This window comes from Hydra vulgaris, chromosome 15 (assembly GCF_038396675.1).
Source record: "Hydra vulgaris chromosome 15, alternate assembly HydraT2T_AEP".
NCBI classification, from domain to species: Eukaryota; Metazoa; Cnidaria; class Hydrozoa; order Anthoathecata; family Hydridae; genus Hydra; species Hydra vulgaris.
In genome coordinates, this window is record NC_088934.1 from 50,129,165 (window position 1) to 50,154,906 (window position 25,742).

Consider the following 25,742-nt stretch of genomic DNA (forward strand, 5'->3'; position numbering starts at 1 on the left):
ATATGCATGGCGCCATAAACTTAAAAAATAAAGAAGTTTCTTGTAAATTGCAGAAATGAAATGGAGTTTAAAAAAATACTAGTAGACGCAGTTGAAATTGAAGTCATTTTAGAGATACCTGCACTTATTGAACCCGAATCAACCCGTATCAGAAGAAAGAATGAACAATTTACGTATGAAGGAGATGACGAATCTATTCAAGATCCAAAAGAAAAATTCATAATAAACTTTTACTTTGCTATTCTTGACACAACAATACAATTGGTTGAAGAAAGAGTTACTCATACAAACAATAAGTTCGTTGATTGGTTTTCTCTTTGATGTTTACAGTTTACAGAGTGTAACTAGCAAAGAAGTTATGGAACATTGCTTGAATCTTTGAAAGCTTTGCAACATGGAGACTCCAAAGATATCGATGCAGTTGATCTATGTAGTAAACTGAAATCAATTTCAAGACGAGTTGCAAGGTGTACATTGCTACTAGATTTACTAAATTTTAAATAAAAAAATAATCTAACAGACTGTGTCCCCAACACTGTTATAGCTTAAAGAATCCTCTTGACCCTTCCAGTTTCCGTGGCTAGCGGTGAGCCAAACTTCTCAAAACTCAAACTGATAAAAACATTTTTAAGAACGTTTATGCAGCAAGAAAGATTTGCTGGATTAGCAACTCTGTCAAGTGAACATGATATTGCTAGAAACATTAACCTGACGTAACTCGTTTCTACATTTGGAAAAATAAAAGCGCGAAAAGTAAAGTTTTGAAATTATTTATTAACATATAATTAAGTTACACAAATATACGCTTCTTTATGATTATGTATGTATGTATTCTTCCGAATGTAAATACAAAATGTAATAACATAACTTAAGCATTCCTTTGTGAAAGTAAGTTGGGTAGGGGGTAGGGGCGCAGTGTGTCAGATTCGCCTAGGGTGCCAAATACTCTGGCGCCGGGACTGTATATATATATATATATATATATATATATATATATATATATATATATATATATATATATATATATATATATATATATATATATATATATATATATATATATATATATAACTATATTTAACATTATATTTATGTATATATATAATAATGATATAAATATATATATATACATATATTATAATAATATTATATTTATGTATTTATGTATATATACAATTATATAAATACTTAAATATAATTATACGTATAATATTTAATTATATTATAAATGATATAAATACAAAATAAATAATATAAAGTATAAATGATTTGAGATCTTTAAACCATATTACTAGTATAAAATTAACAAGTCAAAGGTTATACCTCTTTAAAATATAACATTTGCTGAATGTTATAACCTATGACAATATTCATTATTAGATAGTATAACCTATGATAGTATAAGCTATATGATAAAGTGTCTATTTTTTACTATTTTATTTTTATTTTTAAGTTATTCATTTATCTAGCCTACCAAAAACGAGATGGAAGAGAGTGGGGAAATTTACATTTATTGACGACTTGAATAAATGCTTCAATGTATTGTAAAATTATCAAAGCAAACTTGCAACCATCTACTTCAAAAATTGAAAATAGGAAACGATTTCATACTCCAACTTTATAAGATTATTTGTATGAATCTTTACCTGTTTATTTTATTTTATTTAAAACAACTTCGCTTTCAACAAGCCTGCAAGCAACCACTAATTAGAGTTGGAAGTTACTGGAAGAGAAAAGATGAAGATTGTAGAGCAAGATAACTATTAACAGACGACTTAAAGAATTGCAAATTAACTGAACCAGGAAAGCAAGATAACGGAAGCGAATTCCAAAGAACTGATGTTCGAGAAAAAAAACTAAAGGAAAAAGAGTTTTTTTAGCACTTAGGAACAGTCACAAAAAAAGGATGAGACTTAATTGAATGACGAGTAACAAGAGAATGAATTTAAGTTGATGACACAAGAGACGCAAGCTCTTTAAAGCAGTTTATAATATTTGCATAAAAGAGAAGCAACATTACGACGATGTGAAAATGGTTAGAGGTTGGCTTCAAGGGCAGGTCAAACTATGTATACAATGCGTTTTTGCACCTTGTCTAAAAAAAAAGGACATCATTAGAAGATCCGCCCCAGATATAGCAAAAGTATTCTATAAAAGGCCGGATTTGTGATTTATAGAGATAGAGAATAGAATCCGAAGTAAGAAAGTGTCAAGCTTGATAAAGAGATGCAAACTTAACAGATGCTAATTTTGCAACAGATTCGATATATGGTTTCCAAGAAAGATCGGAACTAAGAGTTAATCCTAGATGATGAAAAGTAGATGACTCATCGAGTACATTACCGTTCATAATTACAGGAAGATCTAAATTATCTAAATTATTAAGATAAAAATTGGCGGGAAATAATTAAGTTTTATCAGAACAAAAGTTGACCAGCCACTGTTAGCCCCATGCTGTAGCAGAAGTGAGATCCAATTCAAGCTCAAATGCCCCCTTCAAGCAATCAGAGAGTGTTGGTTTCTTATCACGACAAGAATAGATGGTAGTATCATCATGCCACCTTAGATGTGAGAATATCTGGAAGATCTTTAATTTAAATTAAAAAGAGTATAAGGCCAAGGATAGAATTTTGAGGAATCCCAGAAGTTACAGAATAAGAAGAAGAGTGCTGTCCATCGAGGACAACTTTTATACTACAATTGGAAAGAAAGGATTCAATAATCTTAAAGATGTTGCCAGATACACCATAAGAAGAAAGCTTATGGAGAAGACCAGCATGCCAAACTTTATCAAAAGCTTTAGAAATGACAAGAGTAATAGCCTTAACCTCTCCACTTTTATCTAATACACGATAAAACCTATTGGGTATTACTATTAGCAAATCAGCTGTAGAACGAGAAGATCGAAAGCCATATTGATGATCGGAAAGTAAGTTATTAGATTCAAGATGAGAGATTAAGTGTTTGTTGAATAAAGATTCAAAAACCTTGCTTATAATAGGAAAAAGAAAAATGGGACGGTAAGTAGCCGAATCAGATCGCTCTCCAGAATTTTTGAAAATAGGGATAACAGATGGCGTTTTCCAGCAGGCTAGAAAACAAGACTCTGATAAGCACTTATGGAATAGTTTTGAAAGTAAAGATGACAGCTCCGAAGAACACTTCTGCAAGACTATAACAGGTATGTTTTCAAGGCTACAAGCAGAAGAAGAGTCTAAGCAGAAAAGCACTTTAGATACAGAAGGTTGAGTGATACGAATGTTAAGCAATGGATCAACCTGTTTGACGGGTATATATCAGGTAAAACACAACTAGTGGAACGAAGAGATAAAATTGATGAAAAGTTCTTTATAAAAAAATTCAGCTTTGTCTTTAGGTGAGGTGACAAAGTCTGAACCATACAAAAGAGGTGGAATTACAGATTTGCCCTTATTATTGATACTATTAAATTCTCCAGAAGTCACGAAAGCTTAATTTTTGTGACGAAATACGAGATTACATGATCTAAGAATAGCGGGTTTTGGCGTTAGACAAAACTCTATTACAATGGTTTCTAGCAGTAATAAACAGACGTCTTTTTTCTGAAAAAAAAATTTCCTGGTAGATATGGAAGTAATGGTTTCGATTGACAATTGCAGCACCACAATGTGAGGAAAACCATGGACAAGAGTGAGGCTTGACCTGAAATTGTCAAGAGGGACTAACAAAATCCACGAAGATATGTCAGAAATACATTTATTAACAGGAAGACGAAAGATTTCTACCCAATGGCCATCACGAAGAAATCACGGAAAGAGTCCTAGTCAGCTATATAGATAGGGGGAGTCAGATGAGGAAGTAGAATGAGATAATAGTTTTAGAGAGATCAAAATGTGATCAGAAGCGCCTTATGGTGAATGTGGAGAAACTGAGCACTGACTAGGATCAGAAACAAGACATAAGTCGAGTAGAGAAGGTAAATGATTTGGGTTGTCTGGAAAATGAGTTGAAAAGTTAAATATTTGAGTTAGGGATTGAGAAAGGTAAAAGTTTTGGGCTTTAATGCCTGCAGAGTCACTGACACTAGAGTCAAGCCATTCAGTGTAATGACCATAAAAGTAACCATCAATAACAATAATGGCTGATGGATAAAGAGAGAGGGATTGGTCAATATGATCAAAAATAACATCAAATTGAGTGCAGTCTTGAGATGAAGGAGAGCGATATAGAACAAAGAGAAAGGCAATAGAGTGAAGCGGTGCTAAACGAAAGCTCATAAAAGAATAGTCTTTGGATTCAAACCTAGTTTCCCGACAAATGGGTGAATTCTTTTCAATGTAAATGCCCAGGCCAAGCATGTGACTATTGGAGTATTTACGAATTAAAGGAAGATAACCATCAACACTAAGATCACAAGATGAGACAGCTAAACTCAAATTATTTTCACAAAGACCAAGTAGGTCTGGTGAACTTTGCAAAAGATAAGACTCAACAAAAAAAAGTTATTATGAAGACCACGAATATTAGTGAATGATAGGTTTAGAGAACTTTGTGATGATGATGGTTTTTTAAGTTTTATAAGTTTTGGTACTTTATTCATTTTTTGTTAAAGAACTTGACTCAAAGCATAGATAGTAATCATTACACTGCTTAACAATTGCCTCATTACTACTTATAAACCCTAAGCCGTAACAAAGGGCTCCAAATGTGGCCTCCGCAATGCACACCTAAAGTACAAACAGGGACATCATCCATGCGCAACATGGCACTGTTGAAACTTTGATATTTTTCAGCTTTTGAGGGAATCAGCCTCTCTGAGAGCTACTACAGATTTCGGAAAACCTGACTACCAGCCGGTCTATGAACCATATAACTAAGTTTTAGAGCTGTACCCTCATTAGGAGATAGTAGAATGAGTTGCCTAGTTATAAAAACAAGCAAAACCCATGCATTGAGTTAAGAAGATCCAGCATTCAACATCCTAAACTGGAAACAATGTATTAAAAATATATCTGCGCCAACCTAATTGATGAAGAAGAGTTACAAAGCTGATCAAGAGATAGAATTTGTTTAACCCTCAAGTCTTTGCCAAGGAGGCCTTTTTCGAGACAGTAGCCGGCTGCATTTAAAATCTGCTCAAGATGAGTATTTTTATCGAGACACAATCTTTAGCTTTGACTCAACAAAGAGCCCCAAGACAGAGGGTGTTTTATGTCGGAGTTGGCATCTCCTAGCCTTTGCCTAAAAATGCGTATTCAACAAGGCAGCAGGACATAAAGCAGATTGTACTGGGTTACATGTTACCAGTAACAGGGTAACCCGACCTGAAAAATTATAAGTAATAACTCTACATAAGATCAGTCATATAAATCTTTATCTAAAAGGTTAACAGTATTAACAATATATAAAATCAGTCATATGAAGCTTTTCCAGAAAGATTAGAAAAATTGTTAATAAAAAGACTTTGAAGTTAGCTGCAACATAAATCAAATGTGTTCCGTATTTAACTACAACTTAGGACAGCTATTAATGGAATTAAATAACTTAATAAATGGTATACTAGTGTTGTGAAGAAAGTTCCTCATTGAAGGTTTTAGAGGTGGATGAACGTTATTTTGTAATTTAATAGCTAACTCTTAGTCACAGAGCCAACTTTAAACATTTTTATTTTTTAACTCAAGTCAAAAAAGTTTATAAAATATTTTCACGAGCAATATTTATATACCGTATATTTTAAACTAAATTTAGATATCTTTTCGTGTAATAATTTTACACTTGATACATTTATCATCTGGCTTTTAAAAATCATAATTATATGGTGTTACAAAAATGGTATTTATGGTTACAAAATTATTTTATAATTTTAAAATAGTGTTTAGAAAGTAATGAAAATTGAAATAAAGACTGGATAACTGCAACTTAAATATTTGTTTTTGCGAAAATTTTTTATTTATACTTTTTTTTAAGTTTTATATTTAATTTTCATTAATTTAAATTTAAACTTTAAAAAACGTTATAAACAAGTTTTGTTGGTGTATTATTTTGATTATCGAAAGTTAGTTTGATTATATAAGTTTTAAATTTGAGAACTTTTGGATCAATTTTTCGTATTCAATAGTAATTATAATTTAAGTTAAACTTTTCAAATTGCATTTTAAATTATTTCAAAAATTTGGAACTGATATATTAAGTTTATAATATCAATTAATCAATATATTTCGATAAAAGATGTTACAATAGAGGTCATTCACAAATTGTTAAAAACTAATCTTAAGTAAATACCATGAAATAGTATTATTAATACAAAAAATAATGATAATAATAATGATGACAAATTAACAATTATAAGAAAATTATATAATAAGAAAAAAAATAATAATAATAAACAAATAACAATTAAATATTATGCACTGACAGGAAAGTTACCAATAGTTATATACGGACAAAACGTAACCACCGACCATAATCTTACGGAGCAATTTTTATATTTTATGTTAATTCTTTAAAACTTTCCATTTTCGAAAGTTTTTTTTATTTAACTTTGCATTTTTTGTCATTCTATTTTTCTTTTCTCGTTCCTTTTTTTATTTTATTTTTTGTTTCATTTGGTTTATATTTTTGTTTAGGTTTTTTGCTTTTTTCTTTCTTTTTTTTTTCTTTTTTTTTTCTTTTTTTCACTCTTTATTTTTATTTTATTCATTTTTCTTATTTTATTCTTTTTTCTATTTCTTTCCTTTTCTTTTTTTTTTTAATTAATTATAAAATTCATTATAAAAAAGCGTCCGCCATTCCGAAAGTCTCTGCACTGCCTCATAAATAAAACAATATAAAATGTATGTGTATTATAAATGACATGATAAATATTATAAAAATTCAATTAAACAAATAATATATATTGCATGCATATCTTTTAAGGAACTGTAACTGCAGAGAGATTAATTTTGTTTGCTTCACAGGAGAGCACATTCCTTGGAGGCAAGCTTTGTACACTTAGGGTTCGTCCATAAATTACGTCACGAAATTTTCGACCGTTTTTAACCTCCCCCTTCCCTCTCGTTACAAAATCGTAACACTTTAGTTGCAAGATTTGTATGCCTCTCACAAATCCACTACCCCTCCCCGCCTTAGAGCATGACGTAAATTATAAACAACCCTTTAAAAAAAAATAAGTTAAAACCAAAAATAAAATAATAATTTTTTATTAGATTAGTATTAAAACTAAAATCTTTTAAAAGGTATTTACACCTTTATATACTTTTATATTTTGTATTATTTACATATTATATTTTATATATACAATATTTTTTATATACTTTATTTTTTATATGCTATATTTTATAAATTAATAAACTTATATTCTTTAAATCGTAAATTGGAATAAATTTTAACGTTAAATATCAAAACGTTTTTTCGCAAGTTAAAATTTAAAAAAATATATTGAATACAGTTATAAAATAAAAGGTCACTTTAGACTTAAAAACTTTTCACAAACAGGTATTTTCAAACATCTTTCTTTTGTTACAACAAGAGGATTTCTTTTATTGATGTCAATCTCTATAAAATTATTTCTGGTCGTAAGACCATAAACTAATGTTGAATTTGAATCGTAACCAATAACCTCCATTACTTGAATTGGAAGAACTAAATAAATAAATTTTAGATTTCTTTGATATTATTTTTATCAACTGTGACAATGATTCTACAGTATATTTATTTTTTGAAAAAACTTACAACTGATAACTCCTGACGATATTTCACGTTGATAACAAGGGCTAGATTGCCTAAAGAATGTTAGGTTGATTTTAATTTTATAAAAAGTATATGACTTCACCAGATTAAATAGTAAAAAGTATTGATTGTTTCTTCTGTTTTAATTTTTTCAAAAATGTGCCTCTTTTTTTAATGCTTTGTAAAAAAAAATCATTAATATTTTAACTTAGTGGAACTTAATGTGTAAATTACAAACAACATTTAATCTACCTGTTTTGCATTGTCTGACATACAAACTGATGAGTTTCAGAAAGCAATGATGTTCCGCTTGGTTGTTTATAATTCCATGTTGGACTTACCTTATTCACAGCTAAATAAAAATAATAAAAAAACATTTTATTAAAAGATTTATTTGCACAAAGGTAAAGCATTATGTTTTAAGATTTATGTCTTTATTATATTCTACTAATACTTGTCCCTCTTGTTAGAAAAACAATAAGTAATTATGGGGAAACTGAAGCTTTGGATTTTGTTGTTGTTCAATTATTATATTTTTACTCTTTAACACCCGGCAGTAAATTACAAGTAAATAAATTATACTAAAATAGTCACCAATTAAATAAAAATCAACTAAAACAACACGGCTCTCGCCGTTGTTAGCCTTAAATGATAATAACCGGAGTGTTTTCCACAAATTATTAGATCAGATTTTTCGGAACATTCTCCTCCATCAAAATTTTAAACGACTCTCTCTTTTCTTTCAAAATCCAAAACTGAAACGTTTCTTTCAATATTGACACAGCATCAGTTTGCAGGTCTTCGATAGGTTGCGTGAGTTTAATATTTTTGCCATTTATCATTTAATGGACGAAGTTTAAACCAAGTGAATAGCAAGTTTGATTTTTTAACAGCCTGATAAAAAGATTTACTTTGTTCCTATGCAGAACAGTTGAAATATCCTCTATTTTAAAAAACAAGTGTAAGTAATTTTTACTGTACTTCGAGATACAGAAAAATGATTCTAAGACTATTTTGCTAAGAAAACTAATATCATATTTGCATAACTCATGATCATATATAAGCTTCGGCACAGTTAAGGTATTTTACAAATGGACTATTGTTGAAGGCTGGCACTAACGAATCCTACTGTCGATTAGAGCTATTGCAACCGATTGAAACTGAGATATACGCTTATTTAAATTTGTTTTTTGGAGCTAATATTGTTATCCCATTGGAAACCCAGATGTTTTAATTTATTTTGAAAGTATATATAAGCTCCGTTAATTTGAATAACGTTGTTGGAAATACTGCTTTTTCCTGAAATCAGAAATTGTTGTACACTGTTAAACTTGATAAAGTTTGCTCCTCCCTATGTTTGAAATCTGTTAATCAGTTCTTGCAGACCAGAGATTGTAGGGCTTAGCAAAATTACATCATATCTTCGTATGCAATTACGCCAGTATAAATGCCATTTATTGTTGATCCTACTTTACATTCTGAGACTATTTCATTTAGGATGCTTTCAGTATAGGTGTTTCACACCCCTTGTGACAGACTAAATTGATTTGAGGTAACTCTTTGATAAGATTATCCTTGATAGTTTGAAAAACCAGAAAGAGCGATTAAATTGTGTCAACTACAGACATCGAAAGTTTTTTATGGAAGTAGACCTTCTCAAATAGCAAATTCCAGTTGCAAGTATCAAAAGCTTTATTTCCATCTAACTTTATTTCCAGCAAACAAAAATATACGCTTGCAGTAGTACCTCTTATGAAAAATAAAAACGTAACAGTAAACATTGATACAGTAAAAATTTTCAAATTTAATTTATCTAAAACTATACAATCCCAAAATAGAATTAGAAACTTCTTAAAATTATCCAGTAAGAAAAAGTTGCAGATTTAAAAGACAGAAAATTTTTTCTTCTCAAAAAAATTTTTTCTTTAAGAAAAATTAAACAAAAGTAAAGGGAGCCGTTTATGCCAAACACGATACCCACAGTCCTTTATGTACTTAAAATGAATATTCATTTGAATACTCCTGAAAATTCAATGAATAACAAAAGTTTCTTATTAAGCATTAATGTAGAAAATGTGTATGCATTAATATATATGTATGTTTATATTACTTTTATTTTAGATCAGTACAAATATACTATAGTTTCATGTTCTTTTGAAGACAATTTTAGCATTAAGTAATTTTTATATGCATTTAAAAAAGGATTATGTATGCGTTTATATAAAAGCAAATATATTTGCTTTTATACAAAGACAGACAATATATAAACGCGGCTCGGTGATAAGACAGTTTATGTCTTCTTCTTACTTCGGCCACATCAAACGGCAAAGAAAAAGGAAGATTACTTGCATAATTTTAAGCAAAAAATTTAATACGAAATAATTTATTTTTCTTTCTTTGTGAGATATTTAGTGAGATTTGTAAAATTTTATAGCATGAAATAAAATTGAAATTTAGGTTAAGTTAAATGAAAATTTCACAGTTTCTATTTTTTTCGCGTGAAGGACTGATTGCAATGGCTCCAATTTAAATGTAAATAAAATTCGAATTATTACACAACACTTATCCAAACAAAAGGCTTGTTTAAAAACATTATTAATGTTTTGTTACAAAAATCAGTTAAGTTACTCTAATTTCAACACTTTTCAAATAATCTTTCTCAATACATTCATCCTAATTAATTTGATGTTGTGAAATTGCATTTAATTTTTTTTCTTTTTATTTATTTTAAAAAGTTCATTTCGACTTCAAAACAAATAAAAAACTTTTTTATCTTATTTAAAAATATGTAACACATATCTTAGAGTGAAAAAGTCATGTCCAGTTTTTGAAAGCATGATTTAGGGTAACAAAGGCAGAAAATACGCTGTAGAAAAAGTTGTAAAAGAATACAAGAAAAAACGTACACTTGAAGAGATCGGCTTCGATAAAGTTAAAAAAAAAGGCATCTAATAACTCTCCCAGTATACACAGATTGGTTCAGAATTGGCCAATATTTAGTCAAAATTGGTCGAAAAATGGATAAAACGTTTAGCGACCTATTATTGACTAAAAATTGACGCTTGCTTTGAAATGTATATTTCAAACTTTTTTATAGATACGTTTACTAAACGTTGATCTAACGTTTACAATATCAACCTACATTAGTCAATATTGTAAACCTTTAATCGACCTTAATTAAACGTCAACATTTATAGATTTAAAATCTACACTTTAAATCTTTTAATATATACGTTTATTAAACGTATATCAATATTATCGTTAATAGTATTGGCTAATATAAGTTGTTATTCATAACGTTTAATTGACGTTTATTATATTATAATATAGTAAAATAACCCATTGGTAAGAAGACTCGGATAACAGCTTAAGTCACGTGGATTGGCATAATTAAAACTAAATAAAATACTAATTAAAAATTATTTTTCATTAGCTAAATAATTAAATTAGACTTGAATGCGTTTTCAAGATTCACTTCCAACTGAAAGCAAAACGACTGATTGATAAATAATAAACGAGTGTTGGGTGTCCTATTTTAATTTATGGAAGATAAAAAGCTCTTATTGCGACAATCTACCTTCCTAAATGCCAACAAATCAACGGACAACGACGTTTTAGAAATTATTGATGAAAATTAAGAAATTATTGGCGATATTGAAACAGTTAAAAAATATGAGTTGCTGGTCTCTTGTTGTGAAAGTCGTGCTGCTAGAACTTTTTTCGAAAGTTTTATAAACAGTTTAAATTTATTTTGTAAACGCTAGCTTGATTGTGTAACAGCAGGTATTCATCTTTGCATTAATCAAGAGGTTTAGTAGCTAAATATTTGTTTTTTTATTTTAGATGCATTTTAGCTTAATTTAGTTACATTTGCTAAAGAAAATTGGTGGAACAGAGCGGAGAAAGCCACTACATATGTTATGTTGCAACGTTACTAATTTTTTAATGTCATAAATAAACAGGGATGGTACAGGAAATTTCGGAAATTTCCATTCAGAAAATCCTCTATATGTTAAGTTGTTCTGTGTAATTCCAATTTTAATTTATGAATTTACATTCAACATGCTGACTATTTTACCCTAGTTTCTTACAGTTACAAATCAGGTTACAAAATCAGACGATCGGGATACGAAGGTAGAAGTTGATGTTGTTAAGGTGTATGATAAACAAGCGGTAGACAATATTCTAGAGAGATTTTTGATATTGCATAAAGCAGAGAAAGCAGTGATCCAAAATATTTGTTTATGAGTTTATCAATTTTATAAGTAATCTTTGACTTAATCTTAATGAAAACTTTTATTTTCTGCTGTTACTATAAAATTTCCACTGCAAAAAGCTTGATCATTAAACTTTTTTTAGTTATCAAAACAAAAACAAGTATAGTGCACAAACAATTTTTCTCTAAATCCCCACTACATGAAAACGTTTTATATATATTTATAACTTTATATATAGCTTTATAAAACTAAAGTATAGTATAAGTAGTATAGTATAAAAGTTCATAAACATATTATAAGTTATAAACAATATAAAAAATATTGTATAGTTCTTCAAATTTATAAATAACTATATCTTATTTATAAATTTGTAGAATTATAGGGGAGGATCGGTAGGAGTAAGTAACATTTTTTTACAAAAGTTAATAAAAAAGAAGCTAAAAGTGAAAAAAAAGGATAAGGACCCTAAAGTAGATTGGTGTAATGAGTTTCTAATAGAAATAAAAAAAAATTCTTCATCTCTTTCTAGTGATGAAGAAAAACTTAATCAGAAAGAAAAATGCTAAGTCCTAGCAAATCTCTACCTAAATAATGTTAAAAAGGAGTTAATTGAAGAAATTCGTCATCTAGATGTTCTAAAGCAATCAAATACTTTAGGACAAATAAAATCTCTTTTTTCTATCAAGTTGCTCAACGAAATCTACTAGAAAGGTCATCAGTCAATATTTCCTTTGATCTGCTTTATGCTTCGCATTTTTAATACAATTCTGGTTTAAGTAGCTGAAAGAGAGCGTTCTTTCAGTAAGCTTGCTCTCATCAAATCCAAATTGCGATCAACAAAGACTGAAGGACGCTTTAGTAACCTTATTATCGTGATTTCAATTAAAAACCTTGCCATGACTTTATCATACGAAAATGTCATCTCTAGTTTCGCAAATAAGAAAAAAGTAAAAAAGTTAGTGTCATATGACTAGTCTTCATAGTTAACATTTTATTAATTTTATTAATTCCATTCATTTTATTAATTTTATTAATTCCATTCATTTTATTAATTCCATTCATTTTATTAATTTTATTAATTCCGTTCAGTTTATTAATTTTATTAATTCCATTCATTTTATTAATTTTATTAATTCCATTCATTTTATTAATTCCATTCATTTTATTAATTTTATTAATTCCATTCAATTTATTAATTCTATTCATTTTATTAATTTTATTAATTCCATTCATTTTATTAATTTTATTAATTCCATTCATTTTATTAATTTTATTAATTCCATTCATTTTATTAATTTTATTAATTCCATTCATTTTATTAATTTTATTAATTCCATTCATTTTATTAATTTTATTAATTCCATTCATTTTATTAATTTTATTAATTCCATTCATTTTATTAATTTTCTTAATTCCATTCAATTTATTAATTCTATTCATTTTATTAATTTTATTAATTTTATTAATTCCATTCAATTTATTAATTCCATTCATTTTATTAATTTTATTAATTCCATTCATTTTATTAATTTTATTAATTCCATTCATTTTATTAATTTTATTAATTCCGTTCATTTTATTAATTTTATTAATTCCATTCATTTTGTTAATTCCATTCATTTTATTAATTTTATTAATTCCATTCATTTTATTAATTCTATTCATTTTATTAATTTTATTAATTCCATTCATTTTATTAATTTTTTTAATTCCGTTCATTTTATTAATTTTATTAATTCCATTCATTTTATTAATTTTATTAATTCCATTCATTTTATTAATTTTATTAATTCCGTTCATTTTATTAATTTTATTAATTCCATTCATTTTATTAATTCCATTCATTTTATTAATTTTATTAATTCCATTCATTTTGTTAATTCCATTCAATTTATTAATTCCATTTATTTTATTAATTTTATTAATTCCATTCATTTTATTAATTTTATTAATTCCGTTCATTTTATTAATTTTATTAATTCCATTCATTTTATTAATTTTATTAATTCCATTCATTTTATTAATTTTATTAATTCCGTTCATTTTATTAATTTTATTAATTCCATTCATTTTATTAATTCCATTCATTTTATTAATTTTATTAATTCCATTCATTTTGTTAATTCCATTCAATTTAATAATTCCATTTATTTTATTAATTTTATTAATTCCATTCATTTTATTAATTTTATTAATTCCATTCAATTTATTAATTCCATTCATTTTATTAATTTTATTAATTCCATTCATTTTATTAATTTTATTAATTCCATTCATTTTATTAATTTTATTAATTCCATTCAATTTATTAATTCCATTCATTTTATTCATTTTATTAATTCCATTCAATTTATTAATTCTATTCATTTTATTAATTTTATTAATTCCATTCATTTTATTAATTCTATTCATTTTATTAATTTTATTAATTCCATTCATTTTATTAATTTTTTTAATTCCGTTCATTTTATTAATTTTATTAATTCCATTCATTTTATTAATTTTATTAATTCCATTCATTTTATTAATTTTATTAATTCCGTTCATTTTATTAATTTTATTAATTCCATTCATTTTATTAATTCCATTCATTTTATTAATTTTATTAATTCCATTCATTTTGTTAATTCCATTCAATTTATTAATTCCATTTATTTTATTAATTTTATTAATTCCATTCATTTTATTAATTTTATTAATTCCATTCAATTTATTAATTCCATTCATTTTATTAATTTTATTAATTCCATTCATTTTATTAATTTTATTAATTCCATTCATTTTAATAATTTTATTAATTCCATTCATTTTAAATTTTATTTGTATTTTTGTTTTATCATATTTAACTAAATAAAAGTATAAAGTGTTTATGTGCAGCGATAGTTAATACAAAAACAATTATTGCTTACATTAAATTGTTATGCGCTAGTAGACATACGGACGATAAACAGTGAAATTTATGTTTGATTCAATATACCTAGGAATCCAAGGTTTGTGCGGGTCTGACACACAAATTTATGTTAATTTAATAATAACATATTATTTTATATTATACAGATAATATAAAATAATACAATATTTTAATAAAAATTTAAAATGCCATTAATTTACTTTATTTTCATTCATATGATTTTCACAACAAAATGAACAACAATAAATTTTTTGTATTTTTTATATCTTTAATTTAAAGAACTTTTGTTTAAACTAAAAACCTCAGTATTTGTCTATTCATATATTGTTTTTTCAATAAAAGTCAAGCAAACTTACGTATTGCAACACAAAAAAAATTTCTACCTGTGGAAATTGATCCTTTTAGAGATATCAAAACTACTTGATTTTTAATTTTAACAACAGGGTCTTCACAAAAATAATTCCAGTTAAAATCGACAGCGATTGAAGCGCTTCTTTTTTTTTTAACCACACTTTTATCATAAACAAAATTAACTGAAAATGTTACATACATATTTCTAGTGAGCTTTTTCACCTGAAAAATAATTACAAACATTATAGAGAGATTAGTCAGTTTCAATTTTTTCTGGAGTGGACATTTATTGACAGTATTGATATTATTCTTTAATCATTATATTTATAAATACATAAATATTGGCTGCAATTTGATCATCATTAACATAAGTAAACTTAACATAAAAAATTGACTTACCTCGAATAAAAGAGTTAAAGTAAGCATTATAATGAGTTATTTTTAGTTTTTTTTAAATACATTTGCAATTATTCTTTAAATCATAACAAATATAATGATCAACCATTTCTATTTGCAATAGTTTAAAATAATTTTTATACGTTTTTATCAACAATGATTGCCACGTTTTTGCAAAGTTTTATGCTTGTAATAGTTGTGTCAGCCTATTTCTCTTTTAACTTTCTGTTAACGAGTAGTTACACTGCCAAAATATCAATGAATTAATTTTCAATTAGAACAATTATTAACACAATTAGAACCACAAGAAAATAAATAAAATTTGCTTTTTGCTGTCTTAAAGCACAACAGACAGTTCTTAAATTTTTTTCTATGTTATATATGCTTGTTTTGTTTTGCAACAACTTTTGTTATGTTTTGCAATAACTTTGGTAAGAAAAGAGTGTTAGAGCTGATAAAGAACTTTTCATTAAAATATTTTTAAAAAACATCTTCTAACAAAGTTAACTCTAATTATTTTGTAACACAAACAAAGGTTTAATAATAAGAGAAATAGTAACATATAAAAATATATAGCTTGAAGACGTACCAATATAAATATAACACAATTGTAACTACAAAAAAAAAATCAAAACAAAACACTAAAACTGGCTTTTCATAAAATATTGATTTCTTATTTCTAGTTTAGTACAACGTTTTAGTATAGTTATTTTCGTTTAACTTGTTTCCATTACAAACTTTTTTATTATTTTTTGTAAAAGTTTTTCGGTTGTTATTATTGATTTAGTAATCAATAATAATAGCTACTGCAATCTCGCTTTAAAAATTGAACTTTTAAAATTGAAAAAAAAGATTCTCATGCCTTCTGTTAAAAGTTTCATATATTCACCTATCTGAAAATGTTTAGTGAAATTGCTTTATTGGAATAACAGCAATTTAGGCGGGTCAAGTATTAGTGCTCATTACATGAACCGCTAGTATTAGCAGTTCTTTATTAACTATATCTTTTTTTAGTTTAAAAAATCACAACCAAAAAGTATTAACTATTGTCATAATGAGTGTATAAAACATTTAACTTTTACTCTCTTGGGTTTCATAGTAGCTTAGTAGTTAAGAGCGCTACTCTCTGTGGTAAGAACTAATGTTTCCAAATTTCTCAACTTTGTAAAAAATAAGTTTTTATTTTTAATTTATAATGCCAATTTTTTTTATAAAACGCAAAATCAATTTAAACAAAAAAAAAACTTAAAAGCTTTACAAAAGATTCAATAGTTTTCTAATATATGCATACATGTTAACAACCTTTACATGTAAAATCTGCAAACTCAACTTGATTATAATATTTTCATTTATATAATTTTAAATATTATTAAACGGATATACACTGTATATAAAAGACTCTATTTACAAGCACTTCCACCTTTATTTGCAATGTTGAAGATTGCTCTTAAGAGACATTATGTCGAGCATGCATTGTTACATCACGCTAGGTTAACGACGTTTTTCATTTATATGACCGCAAAATTGCATGCTAAGCAACTTTATTTACTATATGCATTTATACTACATAATAGTGTCATACCTTTTTATGCACCTTCAGGACACCTAAACCAAAGACTATGCGTATCTTTGATTAGTGCTTGTTTATAGGTTTATATCTGGGACATGTAAAATAATATTCATCAGTAAATATTACAAATATACTAAAAAGAAACTAAATATTGTACTCACATTAACGATGAATATTTTGCCATTCCCTTGAACATTTGAATCATTCAAGCTTGAATCATTCCAAAAAAATTGTTTCAAATTCAATAGCAATTCAGCTCGCAGAACAATTTTCACATTCTGGAGATAACTATAACACTCTGGATTTGTTGTTATATTTACAAGCAAATATACTTCTTCGCTACTAAATCAAATAAGCATAAAATACTTTCAGTTGTAAATGGTTTAATTTCACAGATGAGTTAAATAATTTTGAAATTCCATTAATAGTAACGAACAGATGTTTACAGATTTTACAAAGTATCTAACAAAATAAGTTAATAATGGCTACTCGTCTACAACAACAAACATAGTGCAAAAAAAAAAGTAAACTACTGCGGGTTTTTTTTAATCATATTAAAACAAAAATTCCATGATATCACTTTTAATAGTTTGGATGGATAAAAGGATAAGTTTCCATATATAAGTAGAATTTATTTGATTGTGAATTCATTATGTGCATACTAAAAATCGAGGTAACTTTAATTTTGGGGAATTTTTATCTCATTCAAGTTTAATTTAAAAAGTTAACAAAATCCATATAAGTAAATAAAAAAAAACTTTTTAAATAAATGAAGACAAAATAAAATAGTTTATTATAAAAATAGTTCATTTTTTAGATTTATTTAAAGTTTTATATATAATCGAAAGTGTTGTCTTTGAACTATTTGCTGTCAGTATTGCTACATGTTAATTAATTGTAAATAAACAAACGGTTCGTTAACTTTTAACTTTTATAATTTCAGATTATTTCAATTATTTGGTTTTTGCTAAAGATAAGAACAATCTAATTATTAAAACTGATTGACGCTAAACCCTATAAAAATTGACTTGTAAAAATCATGCCTATTATTTACAACAGGACCCATGAGAACTCTTTGGAAGTGTCAGAAAGTTTTGTGGAGCAACTACCCCACATAATAAAACTAAGAGGAATTCGATTTTTACATGGTCGCTTATAAAGTCAAGATAATTTTTAATCAAGTTTGAAATCTATTAATAAACATTGAATTAATAAAAGGTAGCGCCAAAAAACGTATTTTTATAGATATTATTTCTTTAAATGGATCTAGTGATAATTTAAAATATTTTAAATTTTATTTTCGATCTCTAAGTATTTATTTTTTAATAAAAATTTAATTTTTTTTTCATCACTAAAAACATGTTGCGCTTACGCAATAATAATTAAGTAATAATTTTTATAAGTGTTTACTTTAAACCACGTTCAAATTTATGTTCATTTGTAAAATGAAGTTATATTTAAATTCAAAAATGTACAAATTTTTAACATATGTATTATTAGGAGTCACAGTAAGCGAATTGTTAAAACACTTTTTTTAAACATTAAAATGTAGAAATAATGTGAAAACACATTGAAATGAAACAAATTTGACATGGTCACAATTGAAACCAAGGGAAAAATAGTGCTCTTATTTTTTCCAGAAACCTTTATAGAATAATGTCTATTCTGTTGCTGATTCTTATTGCTTAATTAAATATGAAAATTTTGAAATATGTAAAAGAAAACTAAACTTATTATTGAATTATTTATAAATGTATAATTTTTATATATTTTTTTCTTTTTGTTATTTAAGTGCCCCAAGAAAATCTTACGGTCTAGTCTTAGAGAACCACGGAAGTGCACTAACCCAGGAAGTTCACCCCTTCTTCCTTACTGTGACGCGAAAATATGCCCAAAGCTTGTTTCGAACCTGGATCTCCTGCTTTTAAAGCAAACGCTCTAACAACTGCACCACGGCCTTTTTTTCTTCTTTAAAATAAAAGGCATACATATATTAAGATGTATACCTTGCAGGGTCGCCGAGATCTTTCATGACGCCCGGGGCATAGCAGCAATTAGGCACCCCTATAAGCATGCATGTTTTAAAATTTAAAGCACGTACAATTATACAAGTTAGTGACTTTTTTTTAATACCGTTACTTTATTTCTGATACTGTTATTATATTATAATATTATACTTCTAATAGTATTTTTAATTATTAAGTATCATCCGTATTTTTAAGAACTGGATTAATAACACTTATGCAGCACATTCACAAATTAGGATTAATAAACAGATTTTAAAATATTTAGTTAACAAAATTGCGCGTTGTTGAACACAAATGAGTAAAGAAGTTTACAAATATAAATCTTTAAATGCAGTTTAATGTACAGCTGGTACAGTTTTTTCCATTGCTAGAGAGCTCTGACACCGAAATAACTTTTTAAGACAACCAAGCATTTGGTGGCCAATCCAGGTTGCTGCTTTTATTCGTACTTTAAGGTTATTAGATTATTATTATTTTTTTTTTTTTTCTCTCCATTTTTTGCCGTATAAAAATATAAATACAACCAATATTTCCAATATACAAATGGCCGGGGCAATAAGAAGACACAATTTGTCTTATCGCTAAGCCCCGAGATTGATTCCGTAAAAAATAAATAATTTCGTATAGAGTATATAAATGTTACCAATATATATAAAATAAGACTTTATTTTAAAAAGATAAAACAAAAACAATAAAGAATACTTTCATAAAGAGTTTTTTTAAAGAATTAAAAAATTAAAAAAACAAATTTCTTTTAAAGTAATAAAAAAGTCAATAAAAAGTAAAATAACAAATTCTTAGAAATAAATATTAAATAAGTATATAAAGATTAATATAAATTTGCACAAAGTAAAACTTGCAATAAAATAAAAAAATAAAAAAAAAGGTTTTTAACAAGAAATTGAACCTTTCCAATTATAAAATATATATATATATATATATAGGGAAAGGCGCCTATGATGGCATACTTAACTTTGAAGCTTCATTATTCAGTATCCTGAAGACCAATAATAAAAGTTTTGATATGGATACATTTCTTGTTACATCTACAACAATAATTACCTTGGGAGTTTTCATCAGTTTTGTTTTTTTATAAGTTATTCTTATTGTAAAAAAAAGCACAAGTATGCCATCATAGGCAACCACTGCTCCTATGATGGCATAGGGGAGGATGGGGCTAGTTAGGATCGAGGGTAACTTAATGATTTCATTTAACCTTAGATTCTTCCCTTAGAAAAGACAGAAATTACTCGAAACCATCCTAATTTACCATTTCATGCCACACACCAGCATTGTAAAATTTTGCGCATTATAAAATGGATGAAAATTTCATTTCTGCACAGTTAATAGTAAAATCACAATCTTAAATATATGAAGGAAATAAAACTACAACAGCACATCCCAAAATCGATTTTTGTTGATTATAAAAACAATATTTGTGCACAAGGGACGTTTTTTTACTAAAACTAATGTAAATTCAGTATAGTCATGTAGGTCTAATCATTTTTTTACCAAAACCAATTTTAATGGAAATTTGACCGGTATGCCATCATAGGCGCTATGCCATCATAGGCGCCTTTCCCCTATATATATATATATATTTATATGTATTTAAGCATGCTTCAATTAAAACCATAAAAGGGTTGACAAAGATAAACTTTAAACTAAATCGAAAAAACTTATCTGTGTCACCCGAAAAAGTCAAGCTCTCCATCACTCACTAGGAGGATTTGCTTCAATTTTACTTTAAATTCGTCAAGAGTTTCAAGAGTTTTAAATTTATTAGATAGGATTTTATTCCATACTTCTGGTCCTCTAATGGATAATGAAAACTCAGTTGCGGCATAAAAACATTTGGGCTGAATATAGGTGTTGTTTGAGTATCTGGTTAAGTATCTATGTTTATTTATTTTGAATAACGAATTAAAAATGTTTAGTGTTGTTCTTTTATTAATTTTATATATGAAAATTAAAACATGAAAAATATTTATTTGGTAGACATTGAATATATTCATCTTTATAAATAGTTCTTTGGAGTGAGTAAAACGGCCTATATAAGATATAATTCTCATTGCATGTTTTTGTTTATTAAAAATTTTTTAATTTTGTTCTGATTTGTGCTACATCAAGCAATGTTTGCGTAATTCAGATAACTATGAACAAAGGAGAATTATAACAATTTTAAATTAGTTTGATTTAAGAATGGCCTTGCTTTATAAAGTAGGCCAATATTTCTTGAGATTTTACTTTCAAGATAATGTATATGATTTGTCCAAGTAACGTTTTCGTCTAGGAGTACTATAGATACTATAGATACTAGTACTATAAGGTCATGCTCAAAACGTCACAGTCAACCATGGTATTATTAATTAGTATTTGCAACAACCAACTTGCATTACTTTGCACTTCTCGACTTTAAAATTTACTAAGTAGTTGTGGGACCAATTTACAGCGCTGTTGGTGTCCCCTTACAGTTTTTCATGGTTACATGAAAATCCATTGATATCGGTAACTCATAAGATCTTGCTATCATCGGCGTATAATTTGGTATAGGTATAAATCCGGTCTGGTATTTTTGAATTGATGAAGAACACAAACAACAGTGATGAATGAACTCATTCTTGAGGGACGCCACTTGTCAGCCATTTTTGCTCCGATGTTCATTCTCCTATTATTACTCGTTGTTGCCCATTAGCTACTCAACTAGCGATCTAGTTTAATAGCTGGCCTCAAATTTCATAGGCATGAATCTTAAAAAAAAATTGTTGTATGACACTGTGTTGAATGCTTTGACAAATTCATTTATTATTAATTAATAATAGTTAATAATGTCAACTAAGTGTCCTTGGTAATCGGCTTCCGTTAAAATGCTATAGGATTCGATCAGGATAGTAAGCAATCTGTGTTGAATGCTTTTACAAACTCATGTTGAGACTTTGATATTATATTGTAAACAGTGCTTCATAGTTCTATATATGATGCTCTTTTCGTAACCTTGCATGGTATTGGTGAGAGGTACCAGCTGGAAGTTATAAGTCTTGACATTGTTATCTTTTTTGAGGGTAGGCGTGACGTTTGATTTGCGTTGAGATTTTAACACTCCTTAAGAAGTTGTTAAACTTTAGCAAATAAAGTTAATGGTTTAGTTTATTTTTTTAAATTTTGTTATTTAAAATTGATAATAAATTTTTTTTAGAGTAATCATTAAAGCATTTATGAGATTGATGAATAATATGTTTTGTTTCGATAAGACCTTGCGTCTTCTTTCATATCGTCAGTATAAAAAAATTTTGTTTTTTGGTTTTCCTACCAAAATAAAGAAATAAGTTATATAAACTGTAATTCTTGGTAATATAAATAAAAGTTGTTGTGCACATTACCAAGTTAATTTATTTTAAATCTCATCAATTAAAACATTTTTTTTTGCATTAAATAATATCTCATTATGGTTGTTTTTTTTGTCATTCGTCTTTTGGCGCCCCTATTATCATGACGCCCGGGACACGTGTGCCCCTTTAGCCCCTCCCTCTCGGCGGCCCAGATACCTTGACTAAAAAAATGCTCCATAATTTTAGACTTATTTAACATACGACACATCTGTTTAATATTTCACTAATTTAGAATAACATCTTTTGTATTGGCTAGCGACGTATAGTTTCAAAAGTTTTGTTAACTTATTTTTATTTTATTTTGATTTTTTAGATTTACAACACTTTGTGTGCAAAAGTTATATTTATATTTAGTTAATCACAGGAAAAAAACTAGACGTTCCACAAACAAAATGTTCTCATCATTGATGGAGCCTGAAATTACCTCAAAATTGGAAAAGATACTGTTTTTTCTTGATTTATATAAAATTTGTTTAATATTAACCTAAACTGTCATACTTCATGCTATTAAAATAATTAAAAGATAAGAATTCAAAATTAAGAGTACGATATCGTGTGCTCGTCCATGTTTTGAACTGTCTATTGAACCTAAATTTATACTCGGTATTTCTAGAATTCAGAGCGGAGCAAATAAATTTGTCCCGTTTGTTGTGAGCACACACTTTCTTTCAGGTTTCCATTAATCTTCTTGGTCAACTCACCAAAAAAAACACTCTAGATCTATTCAAAACAAACAGTTCTGACAGAGTAACTAATCTTATAAAAAGACTTAGATGTCTTAGAGGTGAAGTGTACTGGTGACTTAGCACTAGGTGAGTTAGGCACTGGTAGTGAGCTTCACCCCTAAGAGTATGACTAAACTTAATAGTAAAAATGACACAAACAAATATTGATCACATTGTGAAAAAAATAGAGCAGACTACCAATCAGTTAGAACCCAATCAATTAAGCTTCATACAACTGGGTTAATAGCCTCATATAACGGAGTTATAATAATTCGGTGTCTTTTGCTGCTAAGGAAGTTAGTTAGAGTATGCCTGAAGTATTAAAGCCAATCAAAAAAATTATGTGGATTAAATTAATTACAAAAGAAAGAAATTCGTATTTTGAATAACAAAAATCATAATAACCTAGCTTAAGAGAACGTTAGTAAGATTTTTTAAACGAGCAGTAGGTTAATACCAGAAAAATTAAAAAATTTCATTTTCTAATCATTATAAAAAAAGAGTAGAAGAATCAGTACAAGCCTTTGATACAAATTGTCAAATCAATAAATCATCAAAAAATCAGCATTGAGCCACTAAAACAAATATAATTACAAAACAGCCTTGGTTATACAACGCAACTATTTCAACCTTAGTTATCCAATACAACTATTGCAACCTTGGTTATACAATGCAAAATTGCAGCCTTAGTTATATAACTCAAAAACAGGGGAGTATTTATAAAGACCTTATTAAACAAATGAAAATAAAAAAAGATGTAGCAATTTTCCTTCATGCTACCGACTCTCTCAATCGCTCCGACATAATAGAGCAAGAGAAGGTATAATCATCAAATCAGAAAACAAAAAACTAGTCTTTGCTGTTCTCAGTTGCATTAGTTTTTTAAAACAGAAACTTTAGATTAAAAAATGTTCTTTCTAAAAATGCTATTGATGAAACAAGCCTGAACAAGTCAAAGAAATCTTTTACTTAATTGGTGTTTTCTGTTGTCATAACAAAGAATCCTAATGTTTTTTTATGTCGATAATGAAATAAATAAACTCAAGTTAAATTTGTACTCATAATGATGACTTATTTTTTAGTGTAAATAAAATACATTACTTATAATATGTGTGTATATACTGATATAAAGTTATGTATATTGCATTATGCAAGTTTTAGGAAATTGTTAAATTTTGAGAAGAGGATATCACGTACAGTGCAGGCGCAGTTTTGTTTACACTGAAGCAATTTTAAATAGAAACAATAATAAATTAACAATCCTGTTCAAGCTTTTACCCAAAATATTATATTATATGTTAATTTTTAATTAATTTAGAACCAAAACTGTGTAAAATCTCTTGAACATATATACATTACCTAGAAAAGAAAAGCAGTTGAAGCTTTAAGAAAACATCATTATTAAAAAGCTTTTAATCAGTCTTTAAAGTAAATAATTTTCTTAATATTTATAATTCAATAGTCAAAACATAAAAAAAGTTATTAAAATGGTTAAAAAATAAAATTATAAATGTTTAAAAAAAGTTCTTGAAAAACAAACTTAAAAGATAGTGCTTTATTTTCAGTTTCTTTTGTTATAAGCAGTTTGCATATTACAAAATACAAAATTAAAAGTAAAAAATTATTATTTTTTAAATAAGTATTTATTAATTTAACTATTGTAAACACTAATTTTATAAAGTATCAAAACATTTTCAAAGAAGAAAACCATTAGCCAAAGTAAAAAAAGCCTTAAACTGATAAATGATTAAAAATTGCTTTAGAGAACCATATTTAATAGTACTAACTGAAAACTCTAGACCATCACAAACAATAAAACTGGAATAAAACTTGACAAAAAAGACATTTAAACAAAAACATTAAAAGTCTAGCGGGAGTCCAGCATAACGTTTAGGCAAAACATACTTATACTGCCTGAACCCTATATCTCTCCAACACAAATCTCAATTAGCTTCAATAAGTATACTTGTATTAACAAAAAAGCATGATCATTAACACACTTAAAAAATACTCTTTTTTATCTTAGCATAAAAAACACAGCACTAAATAATTATTATATTTTATTGGGTTGTAAAGAAAGTTCGTTCGCTTTTTGTATTCCTTTGTTTCATAACGGCTTTTGTTATTACACGTTTAAGTGTTTATATTCTTTAAATAGTACTTGTTTTGCTCTGCAAACCTGTATTATTTGTTTTTTGAAAGACTTAATTTTTTCTTATTATTCCAGGCGTTAAAATGGAATATCCAGGATGAAGAAATCAATATTTTCGACACCTGCTTTTCTTCGCTTTTCATCGAGGTCAAAAAACAGCCGAAGCAGCTCGGGACATGTGCCACGTGTATGGAGAAGGTGTCATTGGGGAGTGCGAAGCACAAAAATGGTTTGCGAAGATCAAAAACATATGAAAAAAAGTATGAAGCAAAGAAAAGAGTGGGTGGCTTCAGGAGA

The 25,742-nt window shown here is 27.2% G+C and overlaps 1 protein-coding gene across 1 annotated transcript in view; it reads right to left on the reverse strand.

Moving 5' to 3' along the window:
- Positions 1-7,292: 7,292 nt before the first annotated feature.
- The window catches only part of LOC136092185 (uncharacterized), a 93,157-nt gene continuing 74,707 nt past the window's right edge, over positions 7,293-25,742 (reverse strand). The window contains exons 5-9 of the mRNA XM_065819924.1: positions 17,314-17,494; positions 15,219-15,408; positions 7,960-8,059; positions 7,711-7,760; positions 7,293-7,620 (exon numbers count right to left, since the gene is read on the reverse strand). Coding sequence (XP_065675996.1) covers positions 7,442-7,620; positions 7,711-7,760; positions 7,960-8,059; positions 15,219-15,408; positions 17,314-17,494 — 700 coding nt within the window. The 3' untranslated portion in view covers positions 7,293-7,441. The remainder of the gene's footprint in view (positions 7,621-7,710; positions 7,761-7,959; positions 8,060-15,218; positions 15,409-17,313; positions 17,495-25,742) is intronic.